This window comes from Triticum dicoccoides, chromosome 3B, assembly GCF_002162155.2.
Source record: "Triticum dicoccoides isolate Atlit2015 ecotype Zavitan chromosome 3B, WEW_v2.0, whole genome shotgun sequence".
In the NCBI taxonomy this organism is placed as follows: Eukaryota; Viridiplantae; Streptophyta; class Magnoliopsida; order Poales; family Poaceae; genus Triticum; species Triticum dicoccoides.
In genome coordinates, this window is record NC_041385.1 from 342927952 (window position 1) to 342949413 (window position 21462).

General features: G+C 47.7%; 1 protein-coding gene across 3 annotated transcripts in view; it reads left to right on the forward strand.

The window, feature by feature from the left end:
- Positions 1 to 1029: 1029 nt before the first annotated feature.
- Positions 1030 to 21462, forward strand: part of LOC119276027 (bifunctional 3-dehydroquinate dehydratase/shikimate dehydrogenase, chloroplastic-like) — a 28266-nt gene continuing 7833 nt past the window's right edge. For 2 of the 3 annotated variants that reach the window (XM_037556979.1, XM_037556977.1), the window contains exons 1-8: positions 1030 to 1355; positions 6793 to 6898; positions 7201 to 7419; positions 8611 to 8957; positions 11908 to 11997; positions 18542 to 18605; positions 18702 to 18807; positions 18888 to 19028. In XM_037556979.1, coding sequence (XP_037412876.1) covers positions 1168 to 1355; positions 6793 to 6898; positions 7201 to 7419; positions 8611 to 8957; positions 11908 to 11997; positions 18542 to 18605; positions 18702 to 18807; positions 18888 to 19028 — 1261 coding nt within the window. In that variant the 5' untranslated portion in view covers positions 1030 to 1167. The remainder of the gene's footprint in view (positions 1356 to 6792; positions 6899 to 7200; positions 7420 to 8610; positions 8958 to 11907; positions 11998 to 18541; positions 18606 to 18701; positions 18808 to 18887; positions 19029 to 21462) is intronic. The other variant, XM_037556980.1, reaches the window with a different exon arrangement.

Genomic DNA, 21462 nt, shown 5'->3' on the forward strand with positions numbered 1-21462 from the left:
CCAAATGTGGACGGGAGTGGGGAAGAGAAGTGGATGAGGCCACCCCCGCCCGCTTGCAATTTAAAAGAGCGTGGACTCTCGACGCTTCCACTCGCTGCCATGCGGGCTCAAATTAAGTGGGCAGTATTGACTATAACCGTGGTGGTGGTTGGTCAGCCAACAAATGGGCCCGAGATGGACAACGAGTGAACACGCGACGCGTCCGTCTCGTGTCCGTATGGACACAAATCAGACGCAAATTTGATCCTGAAATGCATTCGGCAGTCAGGCCGACATTTTCGTCGGTTTTAATCCAAACGAACATCGCAGATCATATGCATGGGTTGGAGTTGCCGTAAATGCCTCAGATGACGGTCTTTTTCGCCGCCTCAAATGTCTAACACAGATATCTAACTTCTGCTGTCAGCATTCCACCAACCTCACCTCCACCATCAAGCACAACTTTTACAATCAGTGTGATGGCAGCAAATTTCGCTGTGAAGACCCCTCACCATCAAGAGTGCAAATTCCATTGGGAGAAACCTCCCGTAGGCACGTACAAAATGTACGGATGCCGCGTACTTTCGGCTGTTCTTCGGAACGGAACAGTAAGGGAGAAGCTTTGGAGGGGGTAGCCGAAGTGTCTGATCACGCATCTAACACTGCAGCGGCGGAGGCTATGGCGATTCGGAGGGGCCTCCAACTATTACATGATATTGCTTGCTCCAGAGTTACCGTGGAAGCTGATAGCTTGGAGATTATCAATGCATGTAATGGAATTAGTGATGTTTTGGCACCATATTCAGCTATCATGGCAGATTGCTTCCAAATTGCTCATGGAATATCATCGGTTTGATTTCAGTACTGTCCTAGGAAGCCAATGGCTTGGCAAATTTTTTAGCTAGACACGCTTATAACAATAATTCAATGTATTTGTGGGATAATGATACACCTACATTTTTGATTACCCATGTACACTGAATTCGCAATAAAGTGACAAGAGGCTTTTCCCTAAAAAGAAAAACCTCACCCCCACCAACCCTAGAACCTTTGCGCTCTCTTTCTTCACACCTCCAGTCCTCCACCCACCCTCATTTCCCAGTCGCGTACGTGGGCAGTTCACACCAACCCCCACCCTGATCGCCCGCATCTGCATCGGGAGCGTGAAGGAAGAAAAAATAGGAGGACATGACGCTGCTGTGTGTGCCGCTGGTGGGGCGGACGGTCGAGGAGATGAAGATCGACGCGGCGGCCGCAGCGGCCGCAGGGGCCGACCTTGTCGAGATCCGACTGGACTACATCGAGGGGTTCCGCCCGCGGGAGGACCTTCCACGTCTGCTCCACAGCTGCCCACTCCCCGTTCTTGTCACCTACCGGTTCGATCTCCTCTTCGCCTGCTTCTCGATCCCCGGTTTGGTTGTTTTGAGATTTCGCGTCCGTGTTGCAATATTCGGAACGGGCGTGCAGATACTTGCGAATAATCAAATTCGGAACGGGCGCTCAGATGCTGCTCACCGGCCTGGAGTGTTCCCTTGCTTGCTTTTGTGCATCATAGCTTTTGTGTTGTTTTAGTTTTTTTTTTGAACATCTCACCGTATATTAGTTAGCAAAAAATATTCACACAACGGAAATTGCTAATGAGCTCGAGCTCCATTGAGCCATTGGTTTGAAAAAAAAAATCAAAAATCAATTTTTTAGGTTTCGAAAAATTCTGAAAAACACACACATACATATGGATGTATACTACTCCCTAGTGTCAAAAGACGTTTTATATTTTGATACGGAGGAGTACTTGTCTGCAAAGTTTCATGGTGAAATACTTTTTTGAGTTAGGTACACAAAAATGACAAAACCACGTATTTCTAGCACATGATCTTTTTTTGGGTACAGCTCACATCAAAACGTATTTGGTGATGAAATTTGAGGCACATCTAATATAGCTCTCTAAGTACTTGTGTATTTGTTTTCAGATTTTTTTTAAACTTAAAAAAGTTGATTTTTGAATTTTTTTGAAAATTTCGGGCTCAATCTCGCACATGAGGGAACGTCACCAAGCACCGTATGCAGCACCTTATTAGGGTCCCTCCTAATCAGTTTCGATGCAAGAATCAAAACCTTGTGATCTCAAGCTTTCCAGACAGATTTTTTTCTAGACACATTAAATAGAAAAATAAATTTATGGTAGAAGCCCTTTACGGACATGCACTTTTTGATACTAGCAAAAGGGTCCGTGCGTTGCAACAGGTACAAAATAAATAAATTTTAATAAAACAGTTAGCACCTTCCTTCATCATTGCTTGTGAGTCATATGCATTGAGATTAATTATGAAAAGAAGCCTAATTATTCTAGTTCTAATGGTGGCAAAATTATGGCATTGACAAGAATATGAAGCACCATATGAAAGGTATCAATAAAACAGGATGCCAGCGGAAATGTGAAGATCAAACAATTTCATATGTCCAGCTGGCTTGCTAAATCATTTTATACAAGGATGCTGTGAATAACTGGTCAGGTTAATTAGTTAAATAGTTAACAACAAACAGTAGTTTGTTCTTGTTTGTAAAAATTACAGGATGCGAATGCTTGCCATAGAGCTCATGATGATTTAACGTTAGATCTCAACATACACATAAAACTAAGTATGCAAATGATTACATTGAAACAATAGAACAGGCCCCAAGATGTTGCCGATCTGCTCCGACGAGTTGTGATTATAGAACGAACTAATGCTGGTGGTCAATGAGGCATGGGTAGCACCAGTTGGATCATTCCTGCAGAGCTTCAAGCATGGCACGAACACTACGTACCTGATGCAACACTTGCTTGTAGTGGCCATGGACAAGAAAGAAAGTTCATGAGTAACTTTGGGTCTTTGGTGTCATTCAGAATGAAACAACATAGAAGTTGTTATGACCGGCATATACTACAGCCCAGGCAGTTAGGGGCCTGGCCTAGTTATCTTACTGTTATTAAGGGCTTAGCCTAGTTATTGTATTTGGAGATTATATAAACTCATGTAAGGACTCGTTTGAAGTTAAGCAGAAGCAATCATATTTGCTTGGCTTCCTGAACGGAGCCGGGAAACCTAACCCTAGCCGCCGCGTCCTGCTCCCTCTCTCTCTCTCGCACATGTGACGACGGCACCCCAGCGCCGACGACCTCGCCTTCCTCCTCGCCAAGCCCCCTTCCACCCCTACAACCTACGAGCTAGACCTGGTAGGATCCCAGATCCTATCAATCTGGTATCAGGTGTCTCAGGCTCGATCATGTCCGCGCCACCGCCCACCTCCTCCCTCCCGCTGCCGATCGCCTCTTCATCGCCAATGACCACCGCGGCCAGCACGCCGGCCTTGACCGGGCCGGTCTCCTCCGCCGCCTGGACGCCACCCGCGCTCGCCCTCGCCGTGCTAACCCCGGAGGAGATGACGGCGACGCTCCAGGACCTGACTCAGGCGGTCCAGGGCATCCGCACCTTCCTCGCGGGGCACTATGGGCTGTAGCCGCCCGCCCCCGTCACCACCATCACGGGGCCGCAACAGCTCCCGTGGCAGCCGCCACCACCGGCGACCTCCGTCGCATCCATCATGCCGCTGCCGCCGCCACTGGCGATCTCGGGGCCGGGCCTTCCGTCGACGGCGCCCGGGGTGCCCATCCACCAGGTCCGTTTCCCCTCGTCGCCATCTCCGCTACCGGCCTGGCTCGCCGGGTCCATCGAGCCGGTTACACGATGGCCTCAGGACAGCCGCATGTGCTGTCACCGCCGGCGCCGCCCCCGACCATGCAGGTCGGCGGGTCCTCGGGTGCCGCGGGTCCCTACTATGGTGTGGACGGGCCCCTTTTCCATGGCGGTACTCTGCAGCCTGCACACTCGGCGTCGTTGCCCTTGCTGTTCCGCACGGATGACACATACCCGCCCGTCGTCCACGCCCAGTCACCGCCGAGATTCTCCAAGCTGGAGTTCGCGACCTACGACGGCACCGTCGACCCCCTGAATTGGCTCAACCAATGCGACCAATTTTTCAGGGGGCAGCGCACTCTCACGTCCGACCGCACCTGGATCGCCTCCTATTATCTATGAGGCGCCGCCTAGACGTGGTATTACACCCTTGAGAGCATGCCACCATGGGAGCTTTTCCGTGACCTGTGCCTCTTGTGCTTCGGTCCGCCTATACGCGGGAGCCGTCTGGCGGAGCTTGGGCGCCTTCCGTTCCTCACCACAGTGCAAGACTTCGCCGACCGCTTCCAGGCACTGGCGTGCCACGCCCCCGGCGTTTCGGCTCGTCAGCGGGCTGAGCTCTTCGTCGGCAGCCTACCGGACCACATCCGCGTGGACGTGGAGATGCACGGGCCACAGGACCTTCAGACGGCCATGTTCTACGCCCGCGCTTTTGAGCGCCGCGCGGTGGCCATCCAGCAGGCGTCACCGCCCCGGGCCGCCGCCCTGGCCGGAAGTTCCCCTGGCTGGAAGTTCTCCTGGAGGGTCGGCCTGCTCAGGCTTCCGCGGCGCCCCTCGCCGCGACCGCGGCGCGCCCGTTCCGCCGGCTCACCCCGGCCGAGCAACTCGAGGGTCGCCTCCAAGGGTTATGCTTCAACTGCGATGAGCCCTACGTGCCCGGCCACGTCTGCCCGCGACTCTTCTACCTGGAGGCTGCGGACTACATTGAGGAGGACACCGCCGCTGCCGGGCTCGGCGACCTGCCCGCCCTAGCTGACGTGGAGGTGTTTGGCGCCCGTTGATCACCTCGAGGAGTTCCGCAAGCGCTTCCCCGCCTTCCAGCTCGAGGATGAGCTGTTTGTGCAGGCGGGGAGAGATGTTATGACCGGCATTTACTACAGCCCAGGCAGTTAGGGGCCTGGCCCAGTTATCTTATCGTTATTAGGGGCTTAGCCCAGTTATTGTATTTGGAGATTATATAAACTCATGTAAGGACTCGTTTGAAGTTAAGCAGAAGCAATCATATTTGCTCGGCTTCCTGAAGGGAGCCGGAGACCTAACCCTAGCCACCGCGTCCTGCTCCCTCTCTCTCTCTCTCTCTCTCTCTCGCACACGTGACGACGGCGCCCCAGCGCCGGCGACCTCGCCTTCCTCCTCGCCAAGCCCCCTTCCACCCCTACAACCTATGAGCTAGACCTGGTAGGATCCCGGATCCCAGATCCTATCAGAAGTCAACACACTATTTTGAACACCAAACTTGATATCTTACCAATCCTTCTCTGTTGGAGCAGGACCATGTCAGGAATTTACGCACAACTATGTGACACTTGAAGATGATAGGGAAGAAACTAACACGCCTGTTATAGATGGCACAGTTGCGCTCTTTCCCTGCACATGTAGTTCTTTGCCAAAACAGTTTAAACAACGAGTATGTAGGTACACACGAACTGTGGAATCCCCCCAAAGTCAATCTGTTCACCTAATAAGTGGATGATTATGATACTAAATTCAAAAGCATACTGCCAAGTTGGTAGCAGTTCGACTGAATTAAAATACAAATTCATGCAAGATGCGAATTACCTGATACAAAAACCACAATTTTTTTTTCAAGGATCAATTGTGGACCAATTATGACATGAGGCAGATCTGACCCTGAGAAAGAAAATTTGAAAGGGCCTTGGATGTCACTGACTAATCTCATGAAGAACTATTACATTTGCGGTCATATCATATATCGATCAAACATCATTATTTAGAAATGACATATTTCACAGCATCTAACTGTGCCCTTAAATTTGAAATCACTAATAGTAAGAAGACATGTGCTGAAGTAACAATTGTACGCTATCTAGCTTCCGCTCCCTGTGGCATTGGCCCCCCATGACAGGAATCAGGAAAACCACACACAAAAAGTCAATTAATGCTTTTGGGAAAATTCATCAAACAACTAACTCCCAGTTGTTGTGCCACCACTGCATCATAAGAGCAGTTCATTTTGTGTACATCATAGAGCATCTACACAGAACATGATTCATGTACATCATGCTGAGGCCAATAAACTATTGAGTTTAAACTGATGGGAAAGACATGCACTTCAACAAAATGCACTGCATCATAAGAGCAGTTCATTTTGTGTACATCATAGAGCATCTACACAGAACATGATTCATGTACATCATACAAAGGCCAATGAACTATTGAGTTTAAACTGATGGGAAAGACATGCACTTCAACAAAAGCTTGAACTTGGTAAATTTAAGGGAGACAACTGTAGTTGCAGCTGGATCGCAATGAACACAGTGAACACACAGGAGATTTTGCTTAGCAGACTGATTTGCTGCTTTTCTGTATTTCTCCGCTATTTATTCAGAGTACAGAGAAGTGGCGCTAGTCCCCTGGCTACTGTGGCCTTGACCCGCTCCTTGCTCTGTGCCATCCCATGACCAGCTCATCGAGGCCGCTAACTACTCTAACAGAAAGCAAATAAACCGGCTAGGCTGATACATAGCCTACCGGGCGTTATTTCTGAAGAAATGGAACGCTATCAAAGATACTAGGTGAAAACGCTGCCATGGCAGTGATCTGGAGAACGGGGTTAACCAACAATGACTATAGTAAAAGAACTTCTTATATAATAGTCATATTGCAATCTTCTAAATACAAAGTGCAGCAGAGGCCTCCCAAGCTTTAAGAGAAAGGTCTAAGTAAAGCCGTTTCATTGTCATTTAAGCCATCACCTCCAGCGCCTTACCGAGTCACCTGTTGGACTGTATTGCCGTGGTGGCTCGTTGTTGCAAAATATAACTAATTTCCACTGTACAACTAAGCACCATGATGCCTTACATAAATGCTGTGCATATGTGTCTGTTTTTTGCAGGCCTAACTGGGAAGGAGGTCGCTATGATGGTGATGATGCCACTAGATTTGAAACACTCTATTTAGCTATGGAACTAGGTGTAGACTATGTTGACATCGAGTTAAAGGTTTGTTTACACATTGGAAATTTCCTGATGCGCACCATTTTGTGAATACTGGATAATGTAATATGGACAAATTCTGCGGATACATGTCAATGTCATGTTAGTTTGCACAAGACATTTCATGATTAAACTTGTTCCTAAATGTAGATTAGTAAAAAGAAACAAGTATTACATATGGAAAGAAACTCTGTTTTGTTCTCTTTCTACAACTGATGATACAATGGTTTTGCTACTAGATTTGTTAGCTGGTGTGTTAGATAATCATATGAATACTCTCATGGCCAACATATTTTGTTATGTTGCAGGTTGGTGACAAATTTGTTGGTTTTCTTTCTGGTAATAAGCCAGATAAGTGTAAACTTATTGTTTCTTCACATAATTATGAAAGTACCCCATCCTGCGAGGATCTTGCAAATCTTGTAGCCAGAATACAAGAAGTTGGAGCTGACATAGTTAAAGTTGCAACAACTGCTACAGACATTGTTGATGTGTCAAGGATGTTCCAAGTGATGGTGCACTGCCAAGTAAGTGACAGTTTCTAGAATCCAAGAATGATTTCACTATTTCCTCCCAGAAACGCGTGTCTGTCTTGTATATTCAGTCCTTATGTCTTTTGATTGAACTTGGCCTTCTCAATATTGAAGATGTGCTCCGTAGAACTTGAAATTTAACTATGGCCCACTACTGTTAAAAAAATGAATTTCTACAGTTGTGCTTCAGTTAAGCTAGATGAACAGCACCCACCTGTATGTACTGTGCAAGAATTAGTTGGTCCATTTCCCTGTATGTTCAAATAATAGTTTATTCAATATAGAATAGAAGATTGAAGAAAAACAAGCTAGCTGTCTTAATTTGTGAAATTTTCCCTGTCCTTACTTTATTAACTAGCTACCTTTGTGTCCATCCGGTTTGTCTGCTGAACACGGTATTTTGGCAAATACGGTATCACTTCTTTTTTGTAAATACGATACTTTTAGTAATACTGCATTATCAAAATATTTTGGTATGATCGTCGTAAATACCATATTTACGAAAGTCGACATGGACATTGAATTAAAATAGTCAATAATCGCATATTTACATGTCACTACTCTCTAACCCATTGGTATGTTTATTTAGTGATTGTAAGTTAATAAGCGTCCATCGTGTTAATGCCATAATATAATTAGTTCTACAGTTTTTTCTTTCTCAAATTCAAGTGATAACGACAGTAGTTTCTGCTATTTTCCCAACTACTATTACTTATAATCAGCAAATTAGCACTTTCCATCTTGAAAGAATTAATATCCTACAGAGAACAAGAGTTAAGGTACTCAACAGCTGTTTCATATAATCCTTTATCTCTGCTAATTTAGATTTGCACCCAGCGGCATATGCTCTCGCGCTAAAGATATAATTGCCAAATTTTTAAAATTACTGATGATAATGTCTGTACTTTCTGCCCGTACAAATTTCGTGAAAACTTTGCATTTTTGTGGCCTGGGTGAAGAAAATAAATCTGGGGACCAAAAGATATAATCTGCTATTTTTTCGATCTTATTATTCATTTATCTTGGCTTTAAAGCTTGATATTATTGATCAGAAGCCAAACATCAGTTTGGCTAATTGCGCTAGCTAATCTGATATGCACTTACATGCTAAGTAGTTAAGCTACATGATTTATTAATTCATGCCGGCCTATACATTGCCATTTCACTGATTAATAGAAATGACAGGTGCCTATGATTGGATTGGTGATGAGTGAGAGAGGTTTGATGTCAAGGGTGTTATCCCCAAAATTTGGTGGATATCTTACCTTTGGAATACTTGATGCTACAAAGACATCAGCATCTGGGCAACCAACACTTGAAGAATTATTGGACATTTACAATATAAGGTGTATAGGACCTGATACAAAAGTTCTTGGTCTTATAGCCAACCCAGTAAAGCAGAGCAAGAGCCCAATTTTGCACAATAAATGTCTACAGTCTGTTGGATACAATGCTGTTTATCTTCCACTTCTGGCAGACGATCTTGCTAGATTTCTTGACACATATTCAGCTCCAGATTTTTCAGGATTTAGGTACTAATTCTAATTCAGCAAAGTGGAAAAAGAATACATTACTAATCTGTAGGATTGCTTAGAATGAAATGATTATTTTGCTATGATCTTGATGAGCACGTGGCTGTGCATATTGGAAATAATCCCTGAAAGACTGAGAAATCTATCAGAGGTTTCCACCACATCAGATCTCATAATTGTTCACTTGTGCATTTGTATAACTGTATCTCTAGCTATGCATATCCCCACTTTTGCCCTTTTAATATGTTTTTTCATCTTCTTTCCTTTTTCAAGTCCAAACATTCTTAGCATGCTTAATAAACACTGATCTGCATGGTTTGTGCAAGGTAGCTAACACAAGCATTTTTAACACAAGGGGTGAACTAGAGAACGAGCTATTATGGTTCTTAGATAGGAGGTTTATGCCGTGCCGGGGGAGATACTCTTGGGCTGATGAGTTGCCGGCCGGCAGGTGACGCCCCATCTGCTATGAGAGAGGTAACAGGGTAGAGGAGACAACAGGAGATTAGGAACCAAACCTTCGTTGAAGCCTTACACGTGACTCGACTTGGAACACAACTAGGATTCAGACTCTTACCTGCATATGCTCAATCAAACTATTCAATTACGAAGTGACTATTCCATTAGGGATCAATCCTAACTAGAAGACAACTCAAAAGGTAACTTGCCTTGCTCTGCCGCAGCCTGACCATTAGCGATCATCTTCAGCTGTACCTTCCCACTGAACAAGCACATGCTTGACATCACGACGTAGGCTTACACCGAGGATCTTGGCTGGCTGCATGATCACCTTGCCGTCTTCCACACGAGGCAGTGAGGAGGTCTTAGCCAGAGGGTCACCATGGAATTTCTATAGAAGACTAACATGAAAGACATCCGGTTTGCACCTGGAGGGAGTTCCAGACGGTATGCTACTGACCCTATATATGCTCCAATACGTTGAATGGTCCATAGTATGTGGGAGCGAGCTTCCCACGCACATGCTCTGCCAAGGATTCAACTGTTCTGCAGCGTCGGCACTACCAAGCTCATTCTCCCATCTCAAACAAGAGTTCCCGGTGATTATCATCATATAACTCTAGCATATTGCTGGGCTTGCAGGATGTGTCCCCGGACATCCTGGAGGAAGGCATTGCGGTCCCGTAGAGCTGAATCCACTGAGGCACTGAGCCACTGACTCAATGTTGGCTGCACCAGGTGTTTCATCCAACAAGGAAGAGTATTTGTTGGCGTAAAACCTGGAAAACATCATGTAGGTGGTGAAGGTGCTCTAACCAGGATGAGCTATAAACCAATATATCATCAAACAATACAAGTATGAATTGACAGAGGAATGGTCGAATGATATCATTCATCAAAGCTTGGAATGCCGCCAGAGCATTAGCCAGGCTGAATGGCATGACAAGTTACTCATAATGGCCATTGTGGCTATGGAAGGCTGTCTTGGTGATTTCGTCGGGGTGCATGCACACTTGATGGTAGCTAGAGCGATGGTCGAGCTTAGTGAAAAAGCACGCATCTCGAAGCTCATCCAACAAATCGTTGGCAATAGGAATCGGGGACTTACGGTTGATCGTGTATTCATTCATGACACATGTATTCATTCATGGCACGTTAGTTGACTCATAATGGCCATTGTGGCTATGGAAGGCTGTCTTGGCGATTTCGTCGGGGTGCATGCACACTTGATGGTAGCTAGAGCGATGGTCGAGCTTAGTGAAAAAGCACACATCTCGAAGCTCATCCAACAAATCGTTGACAATAGGAATCGGTGACTTTCGGTTGATCGTGTCTTCATTCATGGCACGTTAGTTGACAAAAAAACAGCATGAGCCATCTTGCTTCTTGACAAGGAGCATAGGTGAAGAGAACTCGGAGTCGCTTGGCTGGACGAGGCCATGTTGTAGCATTGTTGCATGCTGGTGCTCTAGCTCATCCTTCTGAAGTTGGGGGTAACGATACGGTCGCACGGCCACAGGTGCATATCTGGCTTTAGCTGAATTGTGTGTTCACGTGTGCGGGGGCAGTGTAGTTGGTTTGATAAAGAGGTCATCAGACTATCAACATAAGGGCTGCGTCATCGCTGTGGAGTGCGTGCATAGCCGCTGGCCTAGGAGCAGCTATCCCTGTCCAAGTAATTCGTCGTCCCATCTGTAGGTCCAAGCTTGCGCAGCCACTCAATGCTGAGGACGAGGGTGAAACCGCCTAAAGGAATTGCGAAGCAATCAGCCTGGGAGGAGCAGTTGTCGATGTGCAAGGGTACCATGTGACATAGGCCGGCACTGGTGATCTTTTCACTGTTGGCCATGAGAGGTATTGGGGCAGAGGAGACAACACCAGATTTGGAACCAGACTTTATTGATTGCCTGCTTCAAATAGAGAGGAACCTTACACGTGACTTACTTGGAACCCAACTAGGATTCAGACTCTTACCTGACATATACTCAATTAACCTATTCAAATACGAACTGACTCTTTCAATTAGGGATCAATCCTAACTAGAAGCGAAAGCGTGCTTCGCTTCGCTGCGCCGCTTGTTTGTTGGTTGCCCTGGAATTCCTTAAAGTATTTTTGCTTATTTGTAGTTCATTGTTCACCTGGATTTCGAGATTCTCCGGCCAATAAAAGTAAGAAGTAAGAACACTAATGTAGAATACTTCATGGAGTTAAATTTGGTTTAAATTCATAAATAAGAATGTGTAGACACACTATTCATTTATTGGAATGACTCTAATCTGAAAGATGGACTCTTGCGAAAGTTACATACATGCATGGTAAAAAATTCTTATAGAGCATCAACTCTAAATGTATCATATAATTTAAAACCATGCATCACTTCTCTTATTCTTTTAGTTAGTAACTAGGCAATGATCCAGCAAAAGTTACACAAACGGGTGCTAAATGCTGAAGTTTTCTGTTATGTACAATTTTTTTTTTTGAACTGGTACAGTATAGAACACGAAGACCGGATGAAGAACACAACATCAAGGAACAGAACTAAGAAAGGAAATCAAGGGAAGCTAATCGTTTTATTTCATCAGTAAGTATGAGTCAGATCATCCCAAAATATCAGAATCTAAACCATTAAGCATAAGAAGAACGCTAGGATATGAAGCACTGAAGAATCTATAATGACTGTATTTCTCTTACTGTTTGTGGAGCGTGTGTAGCTCTAGGACAGACCCTGCTTCTTTGCTACTGTACGTAATAAAGAACTGATTTTCTAAAGATGTAAATTAAATACTTCGACATAACAAAAGGATCACTTGTGATATAGGAACTCCAGGATAACAGCCTTGCTAGTCATGCTAAGAATTGAACAGTAACTCTGTCCATGTGTGCCTGAGCTTACTACCTACCAAGGCATTTGAGATTTACAATCCACCAAGCAAGGTAACCATGTATTGCTAGGTCCTGGCTATACCTTTCAAATTTACAGGAAAACATGACACACAAAAAGTTCATAGATAAAAATGCATGGACTGATAGATAACTCCAAATTTTCAGCAACCCATTGCTTGAAAAAGCATTGATATTTGTAATACCCTGATCGAGGAAGGGGATCAGCGATCCAGAGAGAGGTGAGGGGATGAGCTTGGGGAAGGGGTTGAGATTTCAGAGGAAAGGTTGAGAGTACAGAAAGTGTTTTCCACACGCATGTGTCGCCTGGCCAACAGGCTGGCCTTTTAACCCAATCAACACACACACTAGCTAGGTGGGCCCCGCCTGTCAGGCGTGCCAAGTCACACTGACCAGGGGATGGACAGGTGTGACACTCTCCCCTCCTTAAGCGCTGGCCTCCTCTTCCCAGATCGGAGCTGTAGGAAATTGCCGGCGTAGCACGTTGTAATCCTCCCATGTTGCTGTGTCGGGGGCGTTGGGAGAGCACCGAACCTTGAGCTGCACCACGGGCGCGTCGCCATGTTTCATCATGCGCCTGTCGAGGATCCTGAACGGTTGTGCTGCCGTTGCCGACAGGTCTTGGACGCGGGGTAGGTCGGCGAATACCGCTGTGTAGTCCGGTGTGAATGGCTTTAGTTGAGAGACGTGGAAGACCGGATGCATGCGGCTGTCCGGCGGCAGTTCCAGCTTGTAGGCCAGCAGGCCAATCTTCTCCTGCACTGTGTACGACCCGAATAATTTGATGGCGAGCTTGGTGCAAGGGCGAGAGACCACCGAGTGCTGCACGTATGGCTGGAGCTTTAGAAGTACCTGTTCGCCGACCTGGAAGGAGCACTCTGTTCGATTCTTGTCTGCTTGTTTCTTGAACCGGCGTTGGGCGCGCTCGAGATGGGCATGGATGCCATTGGTGTGCGTTGCCCAGTCCAGGTCCTCCCTTGCTGGGGCGGCATCCGCCCATGTTGCCATGGCGCCCAGTTTGGCCTGCTTGCCATAGATGTGGCCTTGAAGGGGGTGCAGTTCAGCGAGGAGTGGAAGGTAGAGTTGCACCAGAATTCTGCCATCGGCAACCAGGGGCGCCATTTCTTGGGGGAGTCGCACGGCGAAGCGCAAGTACATCTTCATGCACTGATTAACGCGCTCGCTCTGGCCTTTGGTTTGGGGATGGTACGCGCTGGAGTAGAGCAGCTTGGTACACGTGCCGGCGAGCAGCTCCCGCCAAAGATTGCTGGTGAAAACCTTGTCGCGATCCGAGACGATGGATGATGGCACTCCGTGGAGCTTCACCACATTGTCCATAACGCGCGCCCCACCTGGGCGGCGGTGAAGGGGTGGCGCAGAGGGACGAAGTGCATGAATTGGTGAAGCGATAGACGACCACCATGATTGTGTCGTAGCCCTTGGACGCCGGCAGCCCCTTGACGAAGTCCATCGTGAGGTCCTCACTCACCAGGGGATGGACAGGCGACATATGGGGTAAAATCGAATAGTATGAAAATGAGGCAGTATGATATCATCTAATCTGAACATCACAATTGTTGGCACACTCTTAAATCAACATTTACCATTCTTGTTCTGTCCATGGAGTTTAAGACAAAACTGAGATTCACAACTTCTTTGCCATCATTGCCCGACAGCGTCCACGCATCGCCACGCTCATGGACGGCGACGCCAACCTCGGCTTCTTCCTCCGGTAGTGCTCCTTCCGAAGGTAGAAGAACCGGATCTTCAGCCTAGTCCTGGACGGGCATGTGCTCACCGAACATGACGAGATAGCGCAGGCGACGTTTGAGCACTGTGATAGAATCTTGGGCACGTCCTCCGGCCGTGACATCACGATGGACTTGAAGCAGCTCATTGACCCGAGTGACCTCGCGAGCCTCGACGCGTCCTTCACCGCGGAGGAGGTTTGGGACGTTGTCAAGCGTCCCCTCGCCCATAAGGCTCCGGGGCCGGACGGGTTCGCTGCGGAATTCCTCCAGGCCTGCTGGGCCATAGTAAGGCAAGACATCATGGGTGTTTTCGAGTAGCTGTACGAGATGAGGGGCCGTGGATTCAGCAAGCTCAACCAGGCCCCCAAGACCCTGCTGCCCAAACACGCTGACGCCCACCAGCTACGCGACTACCGGCCGATATGCTTGATACACCTCATGGCCAAGATCTTCGCCAAAGTACTATCGGTGCGCCTTGCCCCAAGGCTGGACAATCTGGTTAGTCGTAATTAGAACACGTTCATCACCGACCGCAGCCTCCACGACAACTTCATTCTTGTCAGGCAATCACTTAAGATGCTACATCAACTTGGAGCCCCACAGATCATGCTCAAGCTCGACCTCACTCGAGCTTTTGATCCCCTATCATGGCCGTTCCTATGAGGTATTGCGCCAATACGGATTCGGAGACCGATTCCGGGAGTGGCTCACGATCCTGCTATCGACGTCTAGCACCCGTGTCCTGCTAAAGGGTGAGCTGGGCCTGCCGATTTGGCGCCGTAGCGGGCTGTGCCAAGGCGACCCCGTGTCCCCACAACTCTTCGTGCTCATAGTGGACACCCTTGGCAGACTGATGCGCTGTGCCATTGACTCCGGCATTCTACAACAGCTCCACCCTCACCGGCATATCCCGGCAATCTCCCTGTACGCCGACGACATCATGTTATTTTGCCATGCCACGCCAGGAGACGTGGCCACCATTAAGGGTATCTTGGCCCTGTGTGGAGAGGCGAGTGGGCTACAGGTAAACTATGACAAAAGTTATTCACGGCGACCCCGCGGCGGACGCGGTGATCTCCCAGCTCAGGTGCCCGGTAGTGCAACTCCCTGTTGCCTACCTTGGTATCCCTCTGATGACGCGTTGCCCTACTGCCGCCTAGCTACAACCCTTGGTGGACTTGGTGGCTGCCAAGCTACACACCTGGAAGGCATGGCTCATGAACAAGGCCGAGCGCCTTGCTCTGGTCAAGTCGGTGCTTAGTGCTATCCCGGTGCACCACATGCTTGCATTCGCCCCCCCCCAAAGAAGACACTAAAGCAGCTAGAGAAGATCTAGAGGGGCTTCTTATGGGCTGGACGCACCATTGCCAAAGGTGGGCTGCCATGTCAACTGGCGACATATTTGCCGCCCTAATGAGTACGAAGGACTAGGTGTGCGTGATCTGGAGCGCGCTGGGTTGGCGCTTCGGCTGCGATGGCTATGGTTCGCCCGCGTGGACACGGACCGCGCCTGGCAGGGGCTTGACCTACAATTCTCGACTGAGGAGCGTGCGATGTTGTTTGCCTCCACGACCATGACCGTGGGGAACGGCCTGTCGGCCCTGTTTTGGGAGGACCGCTGGATTAGCGGGCAGCCCATCCACGAGCTCGCCCCGCTGCTCTACCAGTGCCCCGCTGCTCTACCAGTGCATCCCCAAACGACGACGAAACTTGAGGACGGTGGCGGAAGGGCTGGCCAGGAACTCCTGGGCGCGTGATATCCAGGGAGTCCTCGGCCTCCACGAGATAGGCCAGTACCTGATGATTTGGCAGGCCGTGAACTGTACCGTCCTCTCGAAAGACCCAGACCGGCTGCTATGGAGGTGGACGGCCAACGGTATCTACTCGGTGCAGTCATGTTATGGGGCCACTTTCCAAGGTTCAACGCGACGCACTTCCTGCAAGCTGATTTGGAAAAGCTGGGCGCCGCCATGAGTAAAATTCTTCCACTGGTTGGCGAATCAAGATCGCTGCTGGACGGCGGAAAGGCTCGCTCGACGTGGACTGCAACATCACCCCAGGTGCCTCCTATGCGACCAAGCTACAGAAACAATCCAGCACCTGCTCTTGACCTGCCCCTTCGCTCGCCAAACATGGCATGCCATCCTGTCCTGGCTGCGCATGCCGATCCGGGCGCCGGACCAAGAGCCTACTGTCTTGGCATGGTGGCTGCAAGCGAACGAGCACACGCCGACGACGCATCGCAAGGCCCTTAGGTCCATTGCCTTGCTTGTTCCATGGATGATCTGGAAACATAGGAACGCGTGTGTCTTTGACAATGCGACGCCCTCGATCGATTTGGTAGTAGATAAGATCAAAGACGAGGCCTGCTGTTGGGCAAGCGCCGGAGCCCAGGGGCTTAGGTTTGTTCTGTCCACATCCTGGGATGTACACTGACCGGCCTATAGCATTGTAAAACTCACCTCCTAGGAGGCTTGTTCTCTCTTTCTTTTCAACGAAATGAAACGCAAAGGTCCTTCGCGTTTTCTCGAAAAAACTTCTTTGCCATAGCAGAAAAAGAAAATCATGTGAAAGGGTGAAAACCAGAAGAGATGTTTAAATACACTCACAATCAATCTCTGAAGCATAATAACAGGGAAACAGATCTCATGAGAACAAAGACATAAGATTAATATGATCAACAAAGAAGACATCATGCATAGGTCGAGGTAATTTTACGAACCATTGTTTAGGGAAACAATTTATAAGTCAACGTCCAAAGAATTAAGAGAGACTGCAATTAAGGGTAACTATGCCCGCTATCGCATGGTGGCAGGAGCAGAGGTAGTAGTCGACAGTGCGATAGTATCCACGCCCCACCGAGGTCATGGCTGTTAAGCTTCATGCACTAGCCAACGCAACCAAAAGTCCGAGCTGATGGAAGGCTAGGCAATTCACATATACACTTCAACACCCCCTCTCACGTGTGATGCTGGAAGTCTACACGTGAATAGACTTAGTGGTATGGTTCAAGAGGCCTATACGTGGACATAGAGGTGTGCAACAACAATTTTTGGATGAATTGCGAAAGCCAGGACTTAAACTCAAGACCTTGGCCTCTGGTACGATGTTAAGCTTCATGCGCTAGCCAACGCAACCAAACGTCCGAATTGATGGAAAGGGCTAGGCAATCCACATATACACTTCAACAATAGCGATCACCGTCGTCCCGCCAGTATCGCTACCGGAAATGGAGGTGCGTATGGGTTGTCGAAGAGGAGGTAAGAGCATGAGTAAGGCTGTGAGGCGGAGCTCGCTGGAGGTCAGAGAAGCCACACCAGCGGACAAGCTGCAGCTAGGGTGCCATGAGCCATGAGGGCGCGTGCGGGGAGGGAGGTTGGTGATATGGATGGTGGGAAATGGTAGATGAGAGCGAGTTGGGGCTGGATTGGCGAACGGCGTCACATAGAATTGGAACTGCTGGAGGTTGTGATTCAGGAGAGAGACACAAAGTTGTGGTCAGGAGGGCGGAAGAGAGCTCGTCCACTAACGGCTGGGAGTACCCCAAAGGGAGAGCAACTGCAACTCGCAACCTCATGCTGACCTGTGTTGTCCGCCTCGCAAAAGAATGCCGGACACCGTGTGTGCTCTATTCCTAGGGAGCTTAGAAAATTAAGTTACTAGAAGACAACTCGAAGGGCAACATGCCCTTGCTCTGCTGCAACCTAACCTGCCCCAGGTTGGGCTTTGCACCTTGTGTAGGGAATACCCCACATAACACGAGCAGTACCTCAGAAAACTAGAACTCTTGCACTCCTATAAAATCAACTTCTAGAAAGTCATTTCAGCCCTTTTCATTGGCACATTTCACAAGAGCAATTTTGTTTTACACTGTTTGACTTTGTGTAACGCAGTTGCTCTCTTCCTTTCAAAGTGGATGCAGTACATTGTTGCCATGAACATGATGCTGTTGGGAAATGGTGATATGGATGGTGGGAAATGGTAGATTAGAGCGATGCGGGGCTGGATTGGCGAACGGCGTCACATAGAATTGGAACTGCTGGAGGTTGTGATTCAGGAGAGAGACATAAAGTTGTGGTCAGGAGGGCGGAAGAGAGCTCGCCCACTGACGGCCGGGAGCACCCCAAAGGGAGAACAACTGCAACTCGCAACCTCACGCTGACCTGTGGAGTCCGCCTCGCAAAAGAATGCCGGACACCGTGTGCGCTCTATTCCTAGGGTGCTTAGAAAATTAAGTTACTAGAAGTCAACTCGAAGGGCAACATGCCCTTGCTCTGCTGCAACCTAACCTGCCCCAGGTTGGGCAATGCACCTTGTGTACGGAATACCCCACATAACACGAGTAGTACCTCAGAAAACCAGAACTCTTGCACTCCTATAAAATCAATTTCTAGAAAGTCATTTCAGCCCTTTTCATTGGCACATTTCACAAGAGTAATTTTGTTTTACACTGTTTGACTTTGTGTAACGCAGTTGCTCTCTTCCTTTCAAAGTGGATGCAGTACATTGTTGCCATGAACATGATGCTGTTGCTAAGGTACCTGGATGCACTGTACTTCTTTTGTGTCTACTTCATTAATTAGCTTCCACTTTCTCTTTGTTTGACCTGCTATTTTGTTGTGTTAATCTGCAGTCAATAGGTGCCATAAACACTATAGTTAGGAAATCAGACGGCAAATTAGTGGGCTACAATACAGACTACATTGGAGCAATTTCTGCTATTGAAGATGGCATAGGAGGTTTTAGCAGTCTTAATCGATTCCCTTTTAACAGTTATTTGGGAGTCATGCACAAATATCACATGATTTATGTTCCACAGGTCTGGGGTCAAAGGATGCTGCTATGTCACCATTGTCTGGCAGGCTTATTGTTGTTGTAGGTGCTGGTGGTGCTGCTAAGGCAATTGCCTATGGAGCAAAGAAGAAGGGTGCAAGAGTTGTAGTAGCAAATCGTACCTATGGTAAGATTTGTATTTATCCGATTTGAAATTCATATTCATATGGACTTGATATTTTGGGCCCACATGTTTGGAAAATGAAGGGTCGGGACATGTTATTGTTGTCGCCAACCCCTTGGTCATGCTGACTAGGCTTCCTGACAAGCATCCAACTCTATTGCACAGAGCAATTGGTTGCACCCATGTTTTAATTCCCAACGACCAAATCCAGTGCCATGCTGTGTTATGATTAGAGCGCGCCAACCTTAGTGCAATGGATCGTTGTTTATCATGATGTCGCCCTTCTCCTGATATTTTCACCTCTTATTGAGCTTCATGTTAAAATTTAATTGTTAGCAATGTAGATAGTTAGCTTTTAGTTGCACCTAACCCTAGATTATCCTCCTAACAATATGTTATTTTGATTGTATGGTGGCTGTACCAATCGCGTGTGCATCATTGCCATGTGCAGTGTTCCCCAACTCTCTATCACATGATATCAAATTAGTTAAATCCAACCTAGCATGGTTTCCCGCCATGACTGCCGCTGCCGAGTCCGCAACCACCATACGCGCTCTCGGCCTCTCCACCATGTCCTCACTCGGGCGTTGCTACCATCCCCCTCATGCACGTCCAGGCCTAGCCCCCCGCTACCTATTCCAGTTGTGTTTGACGCCTCTAATTCTTCAAACTCTTGGTAGTTCTTCCTCGAGTTCCTTGGTGGTCAGGCTTGTCACTGTCAAGCTTGCCTCCGGCGACGCCACTCCCGTGCCTTCATGCTTGGTTTGCGTTGGTGCTCTTGTGCTTTGTCCTAGGATTGACCCGCAAAGGACGGTATTGTCGTCTTGGTGAACTGTCTAATCAATCCACTGAGATCGCCGTCGTTTTACCTGTGCCAAGTCCTACCGCAGTACTCTCGGGACCCTCATTGGCGCCACACCATGACCAAAGCGCGCTGCTTTAGAAGGGCAGGTGGTCGCCCCTTTCGCTCGGTACAAAGCGCTTTGGATCGTCAAAGGCTTAGCCGGCGGGTCGACTATGACGAGACCTTTAGTCTTGCCATCAGCGCGGTTGACCCATTCGGCAACTAGACGTCAAGAATACCTTCCTCAATGTCACCATCGACGAAGAGGTTTACCGCCAGCAGCCTTCTAGCTTTGTCGTTCCATCGCGATCTAACCATGTCAGCAGGCTACACTGCTCTCGGTACGGTTTGAAACAAACACCTTTCGTGTGGTATCAATGCTTCACGTCCCACCTTTGCCAGCCTCATCTCCTACATCTCCAATATGTCTTTATTTGTTCTAGCTAATTTGCATCCAACTTATTATTGGGATTACTTGACTTTCCCAGGACTCAGTTCTCTAATGTCATCCTCGCTAATTTGGAACTAGGTCTTGGAACAGTCAAGCAATCCTCATCTAGATGCTAGTAGCAATTTAGCTCCCTTGCTCCATGGAGCCCGATATTTTGGGAAATACGAAAAATATATTGAGAAATACGAAAAATATATTTAGAAGTTTCAAAAAATTCCAATTTTTCTCCATGGATGTGTTCTACATATCTGTAAAGTCTTACTAAAATATATATTAATTTATTGGCTACACAAAAGGATGAATTTATAGCTCCAAAACCCCAAAAGTTTCTCTATTTGATCCACATATTTGTCTATGTTGTGTACAATATATAGATGGAAATTTGTGCGTAAATATTGCACATCCATATGTAAACTAGCTAAATACCAGTGCGTTGCAACGGGGGCAATTTTATTCTGGTAGTTCAACATAGTAAAATTTTGATTGGGTTGAGATTGTGATATGCTGTGGGGAGGGAATCCATAGGCAAAGAGTTAAGGAAAGACATGATGCGATTGAGATTGTGTACGTACAACTAAAGTTGATTTTGTTGTTTCCTTGCAAGGGATTTCTTAGTATTGGCAATAGGCAAGTTCTATAGGACGGCGGTTCGACCCGCAATGTTGTATGGCGCCGAGTGTTGACCGACTAAAAGCTGACATGTTCAATAGTGAGGTGTGGCTGAGATGCGCATGTTGAGATGGATGTGTGGCCAGATGGAGTCCAAAATGATGATATGCAAGATAGAGTTGGGTAGCACCGATTGAAGAGAAGCTTGTCCAACATCATCTGAGATGGTTTGGGCATATTCAGCGCATGCCTCCAGAAGCTCCAGTGCATAGCAGACGGCTAAAGCGGGCTGATAATGTCAAGAGAGGTCGGGGTAGACCGAACTTGACATGGGAGGAGTCCGTAAAGAGAGATCTGAAGGACTGGAGTATCACCAGAGAACTAGCCATGGACAGGAGTGTGTGGAAGCTTGCTATCCATGTGCCAGAACCATGAGTTGGTTGCTAGATCTTATGGGTTTAACCTCTAGCCTACCCCAACTTGTTTGGGACTAAGGAGTGGAGTATCACCAGAGAACTAGCCATGGACAGGAG